Genomic DNA, 18,815 nt, shown 5'->3' with positions numbered 1-18,815 from the left:
CACACACACACACACACACACACACAAGATACAAGATACAAGATACAAGAAATTTTATTGTCCTCATCAATACAAGGAAATTTGGCATGTGTGTGGCAAGACATAATACACTGATACATAGACATTTACAAAGCAACAACTGAAGTTCAATATCAACACACACACACACACACACACACACACACACACACACACACACACACACACACACACACACACACACACACACACACACACACACACACACACACACACACACACACACACACACACACACACACACACACACACACACACACACACACACACACACACACACACACACACACACACACACACACACACACACACACACACACACACACACACACACACACACACACACACACACACACACACACACACACACACACACACACACACACACACACACACACACACACACACACACACACACACACACACACACACACACACACACACACACACACACACACACACACACACACACACACACACACACACACACACACACACACACACACACACACACACACACACACACACACACACACACACACACACACACACACACACACACACACACACACACACACACACACACACACACACACACACACACACACACACACACACACACACACACACACACACACACACACACACACACACACACACACACACACACACACACACACACACACACACACACACACACACACACACACACACACACACACACACACACACACACACACACACACACACACACACACACACACACACACACACACACACACACACACACACACACACACACACACACACACACACACACACACACACACACACACACACACACACACACACACACAGAGTAAACATTGTTCATCCGAAAGTGCACATTCACAGGGTCGCGACTGTGTGTTGATGACTGTGTGTGTGTTGACTGTGTGTGTGTGTTGCCTGCAGGTGAACGTGCTGGTGGTGGAGCTCAAGTCAGATGACTGTGTGTGTTGACTGTGTGTGTGTGTTGCCTGCAGGTGAACGTGCTGGTGGTGGAGCTCAAGTCAGATGACTGTGTGTGTTGACTGTGTGTGTGTGTTGCCTGCAGGTGAACGTGCTGGTGGTGGAGCTCAAGTCAGATGACTGTGTGTGTTGACTGTGTGTGTGTGTTGCCTGCAGGTGAACGTGCTGGTGGTGGAGCTCAAGTCAGATGACTGTGTGTGTTGACTGTGTGTGTGTTGCCTGCAGGTGAACGTGCTGGTGGTGGAGCTCAAGTCAGATGACTGTGTGTGTTGACTGTGTGTGTGTGTTGCCTGCAGGTGAACGTGCTGGTCGTGGAGCTCAAGTCAGAGGCCCTGAAGGAACGGCACTGGAAGCAGCTGATGAAGCGTCTCAACGTCAACTGGGTGCTGCCTGAACTAACCTTGGGACAAGTGTGGGACATTGACCTTCAGCGACACGAGAACATCGTCAAGGACATCATCCTGGTGGCCCAGGGAGAGATGGCTCTGGAGGAGTTCCTCAAACAGGTGATCACCTTGTGGCCTGCTCCCTGTTCTTACCTCGTGTCACTTGCACAACGTCCCCCTAGACAACATTTTGAAGAACATTTGTGTAACAATGTGTGAACAAATATGAGCTTTTTAGAACCTTCTTCACGTTACTGTGATGGACAGAAATGTAAATACATTGAATGGTGAGACCAACATGTATACTGGAAAGGTGAGACCAACATGTATTCTGGAAAGGTGAGACCAACATGTACACTGGAAAGGTGAGACCAACATGTATACTGGAAAGGTGAGACCAACATGTATACTGGAAAGGTGAGACCAACATGTATACTGGAAAGGTGAGACCAACATGTATACTGGAAAGGAAACAAAATTGACTGGGTCCTGAAGTCACATAGGTTGAAGGGACATGTAAACAACAACCATCCAAATGACTTGGTCTTTTCTTATGTGACTGAGACAGACAACTATAGCCCTGTAGTGTAAACAACAACCATCCAAATGACTTGGTCTTTTCTTGTGTGACTGAGACAGACAACTATAGCCCTGTAATGTGTAATGTGTTATGTCATTGTGGCTTAACACATACACTGCTACACTACAGGTGACAGAGAAAGACGACTATAGCCTTGTTCTGTGTAGTGTGTTCTATGACTTTGTCTAACCACACCCACTGGTGCCCTGGAGGTGACAGAGATAGACGACTAAAGCCCTGTAGTGTGTTGTATGAGTGTCTAACCACTCACACTGGTGCCCTGGAGGTGACAGAGATAGACGACTAAAGCCCTGTAGTGTGTTGTATGAGTGTCTAACCACACCCACTGGTGCCCTGGAGGTGACAGATAGACGACTAAAGCCCTGTAGTGTGTTGTATGAGTGTCTAACCACACCCACTGGTGCCCTGGAGGTGACAGAGATAGACGACTAAAGCCCTGTAGTGTGTTGTATGAGTGTCTAACCACACCCACTGGTGCCCTGGAGGTGACAGAGATAGACGACTAAAGCCCTGTAGTGTGTTGTATGAGTGTCTAACCACACCCACTGGTGCCCTGGAGGTGACAGACGACTAAGCCTTGTTTTGTGTAGTGTGTTCTATGACTGCGTCAACCACACCCACTGGTACAATTGTGAAGATTGTTGTATGACTGTGTCTAACCACACCCACTGGTACAATTGTGAAGATTGTTGTATGACTGTGTCTAACCACACCCACTGGTACAATTGTGAAGATTGTTGTATGACTGCGTCAACCACACCCACTGGTACAATTGTGAAGATTGTTGTGTGACTGTGTCTAACCACACCCACTGGTACAATTGTGAAGATTGTTGTATGACTGTGTCTAACCACACCCACTGGTACAATTGTGAAGATTGTTGTATGACTGTGTCTAACCACACCCACTGGTACAATTGTGAAGATTGTTGTATGACTGTGTCTAACCACACCCACTGGTACAATTGTGAAGATTGTTGTATGACTGTGTCTAACCACACCCACTGGTACAATTGTGAAGATTGTTGTATGACTGTGTCTAACCACACCCACTGGTACAATTGTGAAGATTGTTGTATGACTGTGTCTAACCACACCCACTGGTACAATTGTGAAGATTGTTGTATGACTGTGTCTAACCACACCCACTGGTACAATTGTGAAGATTGTTGTGTGACTGTGTCAACCACACCCACTGGTACAATTGTGAAGATTGTTGTATGACTGTGTCTAACCACACCCACTGGTACAATTGTGAAGATTGTTGTATGACTGTGTCTAACCACACCCACTGGTACAATTGTGAAGATTGTTGTGTGACTGTGTCTAACCACACCCACTGGTACAATTGTGAAGATTGTTGTATGACTGTGTCTAACCACACCCACTGGTACAATTGTGAAGATTGTTGTGTGACTGTGTCTAACCACACCCACTGGTACAATTGTGAAGATTGTTGTATGACTGTGTCTAACCACACCCACTGGTACAATTGTGAAGATTGTTGTATGACTGTGTCTAACCACACCCACTGGTACAATTGTGAAGATTGTTGTATGACTGTGTCTAACCACACCCACTGGTACAATTGTGAAGATTGTTGTATGACTGTGTCTAACCACACCCACTGGTACAATTGTGAAGATTGTTGTATGACTGTGTCTAACCACACCCACTGGTACAATTGTGAAGATTGTTGTATGACTGTGTCTAACCACACCCACTGGTACAATTGTGAAGATTGTTGTATGACTGTGTCTAACCACACCCACTGGTACAATTGTGAAGATTGTTGTATGGCTGTGTCTAACCACACCCACTGGTACAATTGTGAAGATTGTTGTATGACTGTGTCTAACCGCACCCACTGGTACAATTGTGAAGATTGTTGTATGACTGTGTCTAACCACACCCACTGGTACAATTGTGAAGATTGTTGTATGACTGTGTCTAACCACACCCACTGGTACAATTGTGAAGATTGTTGTATGACTGTGTCTAACCACACCCACTGGTACAATTGTGAAGATTGTTCTATGACTGTGTCTAACCACACCCACTGGTACAATTGTGAAGATTGTTGTATGACTGTGTCTAACCACACCCACTGGTACAATTGTGAAGATTGTTGTATGACTGTGTGTAACCACACCCACTGGTACAATTGTGAAGATTGTTGTATGACTGTGTCTAACCACACCCACTGGTACAATTGTGAAGATTGTTGTATGACTGTGTCTAACCACACCCACTGGTACAATTGTGAAGATTGTTGTGTGACTGTGTCTAACCACACCCACTGGTACAATTGTGAAGATTGTTGTATGACTGTGTCTAACCACACCCACTGGTACAATTGTGAAGATTGTTGTGTGACTGTGTCTAACCACACCCACTGGTACAATTGTGAAGATTGTTGTATGACTGTGTCTAACCACACCCACTGGTACAATTGTGAAGATTGTTGTATGACTGTGTCTAACCACACCCACTGGTACAATTGTGAAGATTGTTGTATGACTGTGTCTAACCACACCCACTGGTACAATTGTGAAGATTGTTGTATGACTGTGTCTAACCACACCCACTGGTACAATTGTGAAGATTGTTGTATGACTGTGTCTAACCACACCCACTGGTACAATTGTGAAGATTGTTGTATGACTGTGTCTAACCACACCCACTGGTACAATTGTGAAGATTGTTGTATGACTGCGTCAACCACACCCACTGGTACAATTGTGAAGATTGTTGTATGACTGTGTGTAACCACACCCACTGGTACAATTGTGAAGATTGTTGTATGACTGTGTCTAACCACACCCACTGGTACAATTGTGAAGATTGTTGTATGACTGTGTCTAACCACACCCACTGGTACAATTGTGAAGATTGTTGTATGACTGTGTCTAACCACACCCACTGGTACAATTGTGAAGATTGTTGTATGACTGTGTCTAACCACACCCACTGGTACAATTGTGAAGATTGTTGTATGACTGTGTGTAACCACACCCACTGGTACAATTGTGAAGATTGTTGTATGACTGTGTCTAACCACACCCACTGGTACAATTGTGAAGATTGTTGTGTGACTGTGTCTAACCACACCCACTGGTACAATTGTGAAGATTGTTGTGTGACTGTGTCTAACCACACCCACTGGTACAATTGTGAAGATTGTTGTATGACTGTGTCTAACCACACCCACTGGTACAATTGTGAAGATTGTTGTATGACTGTGTCTAACCACACCCACTGGTACAATTGTGAAGATTGTTGTATGACTGTGTGTAACCACACCCACTGGTACAATTGTGAAGATTGTTGTATGACTGTGTCTAACCACACCCACTGGTACAATTGTGAAGATTGTTGTATGACTGTGTGTAACCACACCCACTGGTACAATTGTGAAGATTGTTGTATGACTGTGTCTAACCACACCCACTGGTACAATTGTGAAGATTGTTGTATGACTGTGTCTAACCACACCCACTGGTACAATTGTGAAGATTGTTGTATGACTGTGTCTAACCACACCCACTGGTACAATTGTGAAGATTGTTGTATGACTGTGTGTAACCACACCCACTGGTACAATTGTGAAGATTGTTGTATGACTGTGTGTAACCACACCCACTGGTACAATTGTGAAGATTGTTGTATGACTGTGTCTAACCACACCCACTGGTACAATTGTGAAGATTGTTGTATGACTGTGTCTAACCACACCCACTGGTACAATTGTGAAGATTGTTGTATGACTGTGTCTAACCACACCCACTGGTACAATTGTGAAGATTGTTGTATGACTGTGCCTAACCACACCCACTGGTACAATTGTGAAGATTGTTGTATGACTGTGTGTAACCACACCCACTGGTACAATTGTGAAGATTGTTGTATGACTGTGTGTAACCACACCCACTGGTACAATTGTGAAGATTGTTGTATGACTGTGTCAACCACACCCACTGGTACAATTGTGAAGATTGTTGTATGACTGTGTGTAACCACACCCACTGGTACAATTGTGAAGATTGTTGTATGACTGTGTCAACCACACCCACTGGTACAATTGTGAAGATTGTTGTATGACTGTGTCAACCACACCCACTGGTACAATTGTGAAGATTGTTGTATGACTGCGTCAACCACACCCACTGGTACAATTGTGAAGATTGTTGTGTGACTGTGTCTAACCACACCCACTGGTACAATTGTGAAGATTGTTGTGTGACTGTGTCTAACCACACCCACTGGTACAATTGTGAAGATTGTTGTATGACTGTGTGTAACCACACCCACTGGTACAATTGTGAAGATTGTTGTATGACTGTGTCAACCACACCCACTGGTACAATTGTGAAGATTGTTGTATGACTGTGTGTAACCACACCCACTGGTACAATTGTGAAGATTGTTGTATGACTGTGTCTAACCACACCCACTGGTACAATTGTGAAGATTGTTGTGTGACTGTGTCTCACCACACCCACTGGTACAATTGTGAAGATTGTTGTATGACTGTGTCTAACCACACCCACTGGTACAATTGTGAAGATTGTTGTATGACTGTGTCTAACCACACCCACTGGTACAATTGTGAAGATTGTTGTATGACTGTGTCTAACCACACCCACTGGTACAATTGTGAAGATTGTTGTATGACTGTGTGTAACCACACCCACTGGTACAATTGTGAAGATTGTTGTATGACTGTGCCTAACCACACCCACTGGTACAATTGTGAAGATTGTTGTATGACTGTGTCTAACCACACCCACTGGTACAATTGTGAAGATTGTTGTATGACTGTGTCTAACCACACCCACTGGTACAATTGTGAAGATTGTTGTAAGACTGTGTCTAACCACACCCACTGGTACAATTGTGAAGATTGTTGTATGACTGTGTCTAACCACACCCACTGGTACAATTGTGAAGATTGTTGTATGACTGTGTGTAACCACACCCACTGGTACAATTGTGAAGATTGTTGTATGACTGTGTCAACCACACCCACTGGTACAATTGTGAACATTGTTGTATGACTGTGTCTAACCACACCCACTGGTACAATTGTGAAGATTGTTGTATGACTGTGTGTAACCACACCCACTGGTACAATTGTGAAGATTGTTGTATGACTGTGTCTAACCACACCCACTGGTACAATTGTGAAGATTGTTGTATGACTGTGTGTAACCACACCCACTGGTACAATTGTGAAGATTGTTGTATGACTGCGTCAACCACACCCACTGGTACAATTGTGAAGATTGTTGTATGACTGTGTCTAACCACACCCACTGGTACAATTGTGAAGATTGTTGTATGACTGTGTCTAACCACACCCACTGGTACAATTGTGAAGATTGTTGTGTGACTGTGTCTAACCACACCCACTGGTACAATTGTGAAGATTGTTGTATGACTGTGTCTAACCACACCCACTGGTACAATTGTGAAGATTGTTGTGTGACTGTGTCTAACCACACCCACTGGTACAATTGTGAAGATTGTTGTATGACTGTGTCTAACCACACCCACTGGTACAATTGTGAAGATTGTTGTATGACTGTGTCTAACCACACCCACTGGTACAATTGTGAAGATTGTTGTATGACTGTGTCTAACCACACCCACTGGTGCCCTGCAGGTGAGCGAGGTGTGGCGGAGCTATGAGCTGGAGCTGATCAACTACCAGAACAAGTGCAAGCTGATTCGTGGCTGGGACGACCTCTTCACAAAGGTCAAGGAGCACATCAACAGTGTGTGCGCCATGAAGCTCTCCCCCTACTACAAGGTAACCTCCCTTCTTTCATCGCTCTGTCTGTCTGTGTCTCTGTGTGAGAGTGGATGAGAGTGAAAGCTAGCGATTGGAATCTATTAAAGCTAGGGATTAGAATTTTGAAAGGCAGCCCTTGGAATCTTGCGTGACATTGAGACTTAAGCCAAAGGCTAGCCATTTAGGTCATGAGATACAACCATTGAGTTCATATAATAAATGACTGGGGTCAGGAATGCTAACCACAACTTTGTAAAAGCACACACAAAACCCTACGCATGGCAATTAGGGAAGGTAATGATAGGGGCCTGGTAACCATGACAATCAGGGAAGATAACGGTTGAGGCCTGGTAACCATGACAATCAGTGAAGGTAATGGTAGAGGCACCCCCCGCGGGTTAGGGGGAAGAATTTACCCGATGCCCCCCAGCATGTCGTAAGAGGCGACTGACGGATTCTGTTTCTCCTTTTACCCTTGTTAAGTGTTTCTTGTATAGAATATAGTAAATTTTTGTAAAGATTTTAGTCAAGCAGTATGTAAGAAATGTTAAGTCCTTTGTACTGGAAACTTGCATTCTCCCAGTAAGGTAATATATTGTACTACGTTGCAAGCCCCTGGAGCACATTTTTGATTAGTGCTTTTGTGAACAAGAAACAATTGACAAGTGGCTCTATCCCATCTCCCCCCTTTCCCCGTCGCGATATAACCTTCGTGGTTGAAAACGACGTTAAACACCAAATAAAGAAAGAATGGTAGAGGCCTGGTAACCATGACAATCAGGGAAGGTAATGGTAGAGGCCTGGTAACCATGACAGTAGAGGCCTGGTAACCATGACAATCAGAGAAGGTAACGGTAGAGGCCTGGTAACCATGACAATCAGGGAAGGTAACGGTAGAGGCATGGTAACCATGACAATCAGGGAAGGTAACGGTAGAGGCCTGGTAACCATGACAATCAGGGAAGGTAACGGTAGAGGCCTAGTAACCATGACAATCAGGTGTGGTAACAGAAGATACCTGGTTGCAGCAATTTGAGGAGGACGCCATGGCGTGGGAGGACAAGCTGAACCGGATCAACGCGCTGTTTGACGTGTGGATCGACGTGCAGCGCCGCTGGGTCTACCTGGAGGGCATCTTCACCGGCAGTGCCGACATCAAGCACCTGCTGCCCATCGAGACCTCGCGCTTCCAGGGGTAAGTAGGCTTGTACCTTGACTCATCACTGCCTTCTCCTGTGAGAACCTCACTTACACCTCCTAGCCTTTCTCTTCAGCCTTGGCTGGCTTTCCTGTGTGTTGCTGGGGCTCTGTCTTGAGAACACGAACATGTTCGCTCACAGATTAAATGACAATAACATTGACAGGCTTCCATTTAAAACTTCTAGGTGATGATCATGGATTGACGCCCTCCATTTGGCTTCAATACGACTTTGGTCGATTCACTCTGTCGGGCTTCAAGACAGCTTCGGGCGGGCGTCAATTTAAAAATCATCACCTCCAAGTTTTAAATGGAAGCCTATCAATGTGTAATTAAGTTGGAGCAGCAGATAGTTTCTTTCTGTTTCATGGTACTTATGGCGAAGGTGAGATGTATAAACATTTGCTTTTCTTGTTGTTCCAAGCACAACATTTGGTGCTTGTGTCGGCCTATAGTGATCAGAGAGGTTCTGGGGCTTGTTGAACTGTATCTTATGTTGAAAGCACTGTGTGTGAGTGTGTTTTATGCACAGTGTGTGTGTGAGTGTGTTTTATGCACAGTGTGTGTGTGAGTGTGTTTTGTGGGTGTGGTTTAACAGGTGGCAGTTGTGATCAGACTCCTGTATGTGTGGTGTGTGTGTTCAGGGTAAGCACAGAGTTCCTGGGTCTGATGAAGAAGGTGGCCAAGTCTCCCCTGGTGATGGACGTGCTTAACGTGCCCAACGTGCAGCGACAGCTGGAGCGACTGGCGGACCTCCTGGGCAAGATTCAGAAGGCGCTGGGAGAGTACCTGGAGCGAGAGAGGGCGTCATTCCCCAGGTAGGAACTCCTTGCTGGGTTACACTGGGTTACATTGACTAGTTCCAACATCGAACGCAGAAGAAGAAGAATTGACTAGTTAGATAATGGAGACAGTACATTAGGCATAAACACTCCAGGAGAGCACCTTCAACGGAGAGAGAGCCTCCTTTCCTAGGTAATGGAGACAGTACATTAGGTATAAACACTCCAGGAGAGCACCTTCAACGGGAGAGAGCCTCCTTTCCTAGGTAATGGAGACAGTACATTAGGTATAAACACTCCAGGAGAGCACCTTCAACGGGAGAGAGCCTCCTTTCCTAGGTAATGGAGACAGTACATTGGGTATAAACACTCCAGGAGAGCCTCCTTTCCTAGGTAATGGAGACAGTACATTAGGTATAAACACTCCAGGAGAGCACCTTCAACGGGAGAGAGCCTCCTTTCCTAGGTAATGGAGACAGTACATTAGGTATAAACACTCCAGGAGAGCACCTTCAACGGAGAGAGCCTCCTTTCCTAGGTAATGGAGACAGTACATTAGGTATAAACACTCCAGGAGAGCACCTTCAACAGGAGAGAGCCTCCATTCCTAGGTAGCAACTAGTTACTGGGTTAGAGAGGGTTGGATTGACTAGGGAGGTAATGGAGACAGTACTTTTGACAAAAGCAGTATGATTAACTGACTGGGGTTTGGTGGTTGTCTGATTGTCAGAGAGGAATCCAAGAAGAGAGTGTTTTGCTAACTGCACCTTTCCCCCAGTCCTCTCTGTGTTGACAGACCTTTCATTGTGGTCTCATGTTTTGTCAAGGTTCTACATTGTGGTGTCATGTCTTGTCAAGGTTCTACTTTGTGGTGTCATGTCTTGTCAAGGTTCTACATTGTGGTGTCATGTCTTGTCAAGGTTCTACTTTGTGGTCTCATGTCTTGTCAAGGTTCTACATTGTGGTGTCGTGTCTTGTCAAGGTTCTACATTGTGGTCTCATGTCTTGTCAAGGTTCTACTTTGTGGTGTCATGTCTTGTCAAGGTTCTACTTTGTGGTCTCATGTCTTGTCAAGGTTCTACATTGTGGTCTCATGTCTTGTCAAGGTTCTACTTTGTGGTGTCATGTCTTGTCAAGGTTCTACATTGTGGTCTCATGTCTTGTCCAGGTTCTACATTGTGGTGTCGTGTCTTGTCAAGGTTCTACTTTGTGGTCTCATGTCTTGTCAAGGTTCTACATTGTGGTGTCGTGTCTTGTCAAGGTTCTACATTGTGGTGTCATGTCTTGTCAAGGTTCTACTTTGTGGTGTCGTGTCTTGTCAAGGTTCTACATTGTGGTCTCATGTCTTGTCAAGGTTCTACATTGTGGTCTCATGTCTTGTCAAGGTTCTACATTGTGGTCTCCTGTCTTGTCAAGGTTCTACATTGTGGTCTCCTGTCTTGTCAAGGTTCTACATTGTGGTCTCATGTCTTGTCCAGGTTCTACATTGTGGTGTCGTGTCTTGTCAAGGTTCTACTTTGTGGTCTCATGTCTTGTCAAGGTTCTACTTTGTGGTGTCGTGTCTTGTCAAGGTTCTACATTGTGGTCTCCTGTCTTGTCAAGGTTCTACTTTGTGGTCTCATGTCTTGTCAAGGTTCTACTTTGTGGTGTCGTGTCTTGTCAAGGTTCTACTTTGTGGTCTCATGTCTTGTCAAGGTTCTACTTTGTGGTGTCGTGTCTTGTCAAGGTTCTACATTGTGGTCTCATGTCTTGTCAAGGTTCTACATTGTGGTCTCATGTCTTGTCAAGGTTCTACTTTGTGGTGTCGTGTCTTGTCAAGGTTCTACATTGTGGTCTCATGTCTTGTCAAGGTTCTACTTTGTGGTGTCGTGTCTTGTCAAGGTTCTACATTGTGGTCTCATGTCTTGTCAAGGTTCTACATTGTGGTGTCATGTCTTGTCAAGGTTCTACTTTGTGGTGTCATGTCTTGTCAAGGTTCTACTTTGTGGTCTCGTGTCTTGTCAAGGTTCTACTTTGTGGTGTCGTGTCTTGTCAAGGTTCTACATTGTGGTGTCGTGTCTTGTCAAGGTTCTACTTTGTGGTGTCGTGTCTTGTCAAGGTTCTACATTGTGGTCTCATGTCTTGTCAAGGTTCTACATTGTGGTCTCATGTCTTGTCAAGGTTCTACTTTGTGGTCTCATGTCTTGTCAAGGTTCTACATTGTGGTCTCATGTCTTGTCAAGGTTCTACATTGTGGTCTCATGTCTTGTCAAGGTTCTACATTGTGGTCTCATGTCTTGTCAAGGTTCTACTTTGTGGTCTCATGTCTTGTCCAGGTTCTACATTGTGGTGTCATGTCTTGTCAAGGTTCTACTTTGTGGTGTCATGTCTTGTCAAGGTTCTACTTTGTGGTCTCATGTCTTGTCAAGGTTCTACATTGTGGTCTCATGTCTTGTCAAGGTTCTACTTTGTGGTGTCATGTCTTGTCAAGGTTCTACTTTGTGGTCTCATGTCTTGTCAAGGTTCTACATTGTGGTCTCATGTCTTGTCAAGGTTCTACTTTGTGGTGTCATGTCTTGTCAAGGTTCTACTTTGTGGTCTCATGTCTTGTCAAGGTTCTACATTGTGGTCTCGTGTCTTGTCAAGGTTCTACTTTGTGGTGTCATGTCTTGTCAAGGTTCTACATTGTGGTCTCATGTCTTGTCCAGGTTCTACATTGTGGTGTCGTGTCTTGTCAAGGTTCTACTTTGTGGTCTCATGTCTTGTCAAGGTTCTACTTTGTGGTGTCGTGTCTTGTCAAGGTTCTACATTGTGGTGTCGTGTCTTGTCAAGGTTCTACATTGTGGTGTCATGTCTTGTCAAGGTTCTACTTTGTGGTCTCATGTCTTGTCAAGGTTCTACATTGTGGTCTCATGTCTTGTCAAGGTTCTACTTTGTGGTGTCATGTCTTGTCAAGGTTCTACTTTGTGGTGTCATGTCTTGTCAAGGTTCTACTTTGTGGTCTCATGTCTTGTCAAGGTTCTACATTGTGGTCTCATGTCTTGTCAAGGTTCTACTTTGTGGTGTCATGTCTTGTCAAGGTTCTACTTTGTGGTCTCATGTCTTGTCAAGGTTCTACATTGTGGTCTCATGTCTTGTCAAGGTTCTACTTTGTGGTGTCATGTCTTGTCAAGGTTCTACTTTGTGGTCTCATGTCTTGTCAAGGTTCTACTTTGTGGTCTCATGTCTTGTCAAGGTTCTACATTGTGGTCTCATGTCTTGTCCAGGTTCTACATTGTGGTGTCGTGTCTTGTCAAGGTTCTACTTTGTGGTCTCATGTCTTGTCAAGGTTCTACTTTGTGGTGTCGTGTCTTGTCAAGGTTCTACTTTGTGGTGTCGTGTCTTGTCAAGGTTCTACATTGTGGTGTCGTGTCTTGTCAAGGTTCTACATTGTGGTCTCCTGTCTTGTCAAGGTTCTACTTTGTGGTCTCATGTCTTGTCAAGGTTCTACTTTGTGGTGTCATGTCTTGTCAAGGTTCTACTTTGTGGTGTCGTGTCTTGTCAAGGTTCTACATTGTGGTCTCCTGTCTTGTCAAGGTTCTACTTTGTGGTCTCATGTCTTGTCAAGGTTCTACATTGTGGTGTCGTGTCTTGTCAAGGTTCTACTTTGTGGTGTCGTGTCTTGTCAAGGTTCTACTTTGTGGTCTCATGTCTTGTCAAGGTTCTACTTTGTGGTGTCATGTCTTGTCAAGGTTCTACATTGTGGTCTCATGTCTTGTCAAGGTTCTACTTTGTGGTGTCGTGTCTTGTCAAGGTTCTACATTGTGGTCTCATGTCTTGTCAAGGTTCTACTTTGTGGTGTCGTGTCTTGTCAAGGTTCTACATTGTGGTCTCATGTCTTGTCAAGGTTCTACATTGTGGTGTCATGTCTTGTCAAGGTTCTACTTTGTGGTGTCATGTCTTGTCAAGGTTCTACTTTGTGGTCTCATGTCTTGTCAAGGTTCTACTTTGTGGTCTCATGTCTTGTCCAGGTTCTACATTGTGGTGTCGTGTCTTGTCAAGGTTCTACTTTGTGGTCTCATGTCTTGTCAAGGTTCTACATTGTGGTGTCGTGTCTTGTCAAGGTTCTACTTTGTGGTGTCGTGTCTTGTCAAGGTTCTACATTGTGGTCTCATGTCTTGTCAAGGTTCTACATTGTGGTCTCATGTCTTGTCAAGGTTCTACTTTGTGGTGTCGTGTCTTGTCAAGGTTCTACATTGTGGTGTCGTGTCTTGTCAAGGTTCTACATTGTGGTCTCATGTCTTGTCAAGGTTCTACTTTGTGGTCTCATGTCTTGTCAAGGTTCTACTTTGTGGTGTCGTGTCTTGTCAAGGTTCTACTTTGTGGTCTCCTGTCTTGTCAAGGTTCTACTTTGTGGTCTCATGTCTTGTCAAGGTTCTACTTTGTGGTCTCATGTCTTGTCAAGGTTCTACTTTGTGGTGTCGTGTCTTGTCAAGGTTCTACATTGTGGTGTCGTGTCTTGTCAAGGTTCTACTTTGTGGTGTCATGTCTTGTCAAGGTTCTACATTGTGGTGTCGTGTCTTGTCAAGGTTCTACATTGTGGTGTCATGTCTTGTCAAGGTTCTACATTGTGGTGTCGTGTCTTGTCAAGGTTCTACATTGTGGTCTCATGTCTTGTCAAGGTTCTACTTTGTGGTCTCGTGTCTTGTCAAGGTTCTACATTGTGGTGTCGTGTCTTGTCAAGGTTCTACATTGTGGTGTCGTGTCTTGTCAAGGTTATACATTGTGGTGTCGTGTCTTGTCAAGGTTCTACATTGTGGTCTCATGTCTTGTCAAGGTTCTACTTTGTGGTGTCGTGTCTTGTCCAGGTTCTACATTGTGGTGTCGTGTCTTGTCAAGGTTCTACATTGTGGTGTCATGTCTTGTCAAGGTTCTACATTGTGGTGTCGTGTCTTGTCAAGGTTCTACATTGTGGTCTCATGTCTTGTCAAGGTTCTACATTGTGGTCTCGTGTCTTGTCAAGGTTCTACATTGTGGTCTCGTGTCTTGTCAAGGTTCTACATTGTGGTGTCGTGTCTTGTCAAGGTTCTACATTGTGGTGTCATGTCTTGTCAAGGTTCTACATTGTGGTGTCGTGTCTTGTCAAGGTTCTACATTGTGGTCTCGTGTCTTGTCAAGGTTCTACATTGTGGTCTCGTGTCTTGTCAAGGTTCTACATTGTGGTGTCGTGTCTTGTCAAGGTTCTACATTGTGGTCTCGTGTCTTGTCAAGGTTCTACATTGTGGTGTCATGTCTTGTCAAGGTTCTACATTGTGGTGTCATATCTTGTCAAGGTTCTACATTGTGGTCTCGTGTCTTGTCAAGGTTCTACATTGTGGTGTCGTGTCTTGTCAAGGTTCTACATTGTGGTCTCGTGTCTTGTCAAGGTTCTACATTGTGGTGTCATGTCTTGTCAAGGTTCTACATTGTGGTGTCGTGTCTTGTCAAGGTTCTACATTGTGGTGTCGTGTCTTGTCAAGGTTCTACATTGTGGTCTCGTGTCTTGTCAAGGTTCTACATTGTGGTGTCGTGTCTTGTCAAGGTTCTACATTGTGGTGTCGTGTCTTGTCAAGGTTCTACATTGTGGTGTCGTGTCTTGTCAAGGTTCTACATTGTGGTCTCGTGTCTTGTCAAGGTTCTACATTGTGGTGTCATGTCTTGTCAAGGTTCTACATTGTGGTCTCGTGTCTTGTCAAGGTTCTACATTGTGGTGTCATGTCTTGTCAAGGTTCTACATTGTGGTGTCGTGTCTTGTCAAGGTTCTACATTGTGGTGTCATGTCTTGTCAAGGTTCTACATTGTGGTGTCATGTCTTGTCAAGGTTCTACATTGTGGTGTCGTGTCTTGTCAAGGTTCTACATTGTGGTCTCGTGTCTTGTCAAGGTTCTACATTGTGGTCTCGTGTCTTGTCAAGGTTCTACATTGTGGTGTCGTGTCTTGTCAAGGTTCTACATTGTGGTCTCGTGTCTTGTCAAGGTTCTACATTGTGGTGTCATGTCTTGTCAAGGTTCTACATTGTGGTGTCATGTCTTGTCAAGGTTCTACATTGTGGTCTCGTGTCTTGTCAAGGTTCTACATTGTGGTGTCATGTCTTGTCAAGGTTCTACTTTGTGGTGTCGTGTCTTGTCAAGGTTCTACATTGTGGTCTCGTGTCTTGTCAAGGTTCTACATTGTGGTGTCATGTCTTGTCAAGGTTCTACATTGTGGTGTCGTGTCTTGTCAAGGTTCTACATTGTGGTGTCGTGTCTTGTCAAGGTTCTACATTGTGGTCTCGTGTCTTGTCAAGGTTCTACATTGTGGTGTCATGTCTTGTCAAGGTTCTACATTGTGGTCTCGTGTCTTGTCAAGGTTCTACATTGTGGTGTCATGTCTTGTCAAGGTTCTACATTGTGGTGTCGTGTCTTGTCAAGGTTCTACATTGTGGTGTCATGTCTTGTCAAGGTTCTACATTGTGGTGTCGTGTCTTGTCAAGGTTCTACATTGTGGTCTCGTGTCTTGTCAAGGTTCTACATTGTGGTGTCGTGTCTTGTCAAGGTTCTACATTGTGGTGTCGTGTCTTGTCAAGGTTCTACATTGTGGTCTCGTGTCTTGTCAAGGTTCTACATTGTGGTGTCGTGTCTTGTCAAGGTTCTACATTGTGGTGTCGTGTCTTGTCAAGGTTCTACATTGTGGTCTCGTGTCTTGTCAAGGTTCTACATTGTGGTGTCATGTCTTGTCAAGGTTCTACATTGTGGTCTCGTGTCTTGTCAAGGTTCTACTGTGTGGTGTCGTGTCTTGTCAAGGTTCTACATTGTGGTGTCATGTCTTGTCAAGGTTCTACATTGTGGTCTCATGTCTTGTCAAGGTTCTACATTGTGGTCTCGTGTCTTGTCAAGGTTCTACACTGTGGTGTCATGTCTTGTCAAGGTTCTACACTGTGGTGTCGTGTCTTGTCAAGGTTCTACATTGTGGTCTCGTGTCTTGTCAAGGTTCTACATTGTGGTGTCGTGTCTTGTCAAGGTTCTACATTGTGGTGTCATGTCTTGTCAAGGTTCTACATTGTGGTGTCGTGTCTTGTCAAGGTTCTACATTGTGGTGTCGTGTCTTGTCAAGGTTCTACTTTGTGGTCTCATGTCTTGTCAAGGTTCTACTTTGTGGTGTCATGTCTTGTCAAGGTTCTACATTGTGGTGTCATGTCTTGTCAAGGTTCTACTTTGTGGTCTCATGTCTTGTCAAGGTTCTACTTTGTGGTGTCATGTCTTGTCAAGGTTCTACTGTGTGGTCTCATGTCTTGTCAAGGTTCTACATTGTGGTCTCATGTCTTGTCAAGGTTCTACTTTGTGGTGTCATGTCTTGTCAAGGTTCTACTGTGTGGTCTCATGTCTTGTCAAGGTTCTACATTGTGGTCTCATGTCTTGTCAAGGTTCTACTTTGTGGTCTCATGTCTTGTCAAGGTTCTACTTTGTGGTCTCATGTCTTGTCAAGGTTCTACATTGTGGTCTCCTGTCTTGTCAAGGTTCTACTTTGTGGTCTCATGTCTTGTCAAGGTTCTACATTGTGGTCTCCTGTCTTGTCAAGGTTCTACATTGTGGTGTCATGTCTTGTCAAGGTTCTACATTGTGGTGTCATGTCTTGTCAAGGTTCTACTTTGTGGTCTCATGTCTTGTCAAGGTTCTACATTGTGGTGTCATGTCTTGTCAAGGTTCTACATTGTGGTGTCATGTCTTGTCAAGGTTCTACATTGTGGTGTCGTGTCTTGTCAAGGTTCTACTTTGTGGTCTCATGTCTTGTCAAGGTTCTACATTGTGGTCTCATGTCTTGTCAAGGTTCTACATTGTGGTGTCATGTCTTGTCAAGGTTCTACATTGTGGTCTCATGTCTTGTCAAGGTTTTACATTGTGGTGTCGTGTCTTGTCAAGGTTTTACATTGTGGTCTCATGTCTTGTCAAGGTTCTACATTGTGGTCTCATGTTTTGTCAAGGTTCTACTTTGTGGGAGACGAGGACCTGCTGGAGATCATCGGCAACAGCAAGAACATCCCGCGGCTGCAGAAGCACTTCAAGAAGATGTTTGCTGGCGTGGCCAGCATCATCCTCAACGAAGACGACTCGCTGGTCATCGGTCTGACCTCTAAGGAGGGAGAAGAGGTGAGGCTGGGCTTTACCGGCCTGTTGGTGTTGTTGTCTTTGAAGAACACTTTACACACTGCATTCCGCTGTCTTTGGTTGCTGTGTGTAGATCAAGGGTGACACAAAACTGGAACAACAGAATTGACATGGTATACACCAGAACTACATTGGAAAAACCAAAAGACTAAAACTTCATATTCTCATTCAGAAAAGCCCTCAAAGGAAAGCTTTTGATATCTGTTGTTATTACCGTCAAATTGAAGAAGTGTTCAGAAGTTTGTATGTTGCTCTTACTTGCATTGGTAATCTTAGTAGTAAACTAAACTTGGCCAAAAAATTATTGCAACAAATTTCAAACCCAAATTAAAGCTTTAATTCCTGTATCATTTCATTAAAAGTGTATATGCCAGTTAAGGCCGTTCACTTAACCTTCAGGATCATCTGTTGGATTAAACATTTCTTTCACAGGGATCACATGACCGCCGCTCAAGTAAGGGTAACCTCAAAATCAACCAGACAAAAACGGAAGAGCCGAGTGAAAAATTGACAAGAAATCACAATAGGCCATACTTTGCAACTTTGACATACGAGAAGAAAGCCAAAACAATTATCTACCCAGAACAGGTTGATTTGTTTTGCTACCTTGCGTATTTCGCGTGCTATGCTATTCCTACTGATGCATGTGTCGATCGCAAGAGCGGTCAAAAACGGGACTTTTTGCGTCATTTTTTAGGGGTATCATGACAAAAATGGCTGCAGTTTAGCAATGACTAGGTGGATTGCTTTGAAACTTTCAGACTATTTTACCAACATACTAGAGATATTTCGAGCGAAATTATTGATTGTTACAGTTGTTTGTTAAAATGTAATGCAATTTTTCGAAAGAACTTTTTAATCTCG

At 44.2% G+C, this 18,815-nt stretch overlaps 1 protein-coding gene across 8 annotated transcripts in view; it reads left to right on the top strand.

The window, feature by feature from the left end:
* Positions 1–18,815, top strand: part of LOC138953643 (cytoplasmic dynein 1 heavy chain 1-like) — a 213,050-nt gene that overhangs the window by 65,293 nt on the left and 128,942 nt on the right. For all 8 annotated transcript variants that reach the window (XR_011451579.1, XM_070325522.1, XM_070325520.1 and 5 more), the window contains 5 exons: positions 1,347–1,556; positions 7,702–7,848; positions 8,859–9,025; positions 9,673–9,846; positions 17,768–17,933. Coding sequence is in view for 7 of the 8 variants with exons in the window: in XM_070325522.1 (XP_070181623.1) it covers positions 1,347–1,556; positions 7,702–7,848; positions 8,859–9,025; positions 9,673–9,846; positions 17,768–17,933 (864 nt within the window). In the remaining variant the exon portion in view is untranslated. The remainder of the gene's footprint in view (positions 1–1,346; positions 1,557–7,701; positions 7,849–8,858; positions 9,026–9,672; positions 9,847–17,767; positions 17,934–18,815) is intronic.

Source organism: Littorina saxatilis, linkage group LG17 (genome assembly GCF_037325665.1).
Source record: "Littorina saxatilis isolate snail1 linkage group LG17, US_GU_Lsax_2.0, whole genome shotgun sequence".
Taxonomy (NCBI): domain Eukaryota; kingdom Metazoa; phylum Mollusca; class Gastropoda; order Littorinimorpha; family Littorinidae; genus Littorina; species Littorina saxatilis.
This window is presented reverse-complemented; position numbering and strand designations above follow the sequence as displayed.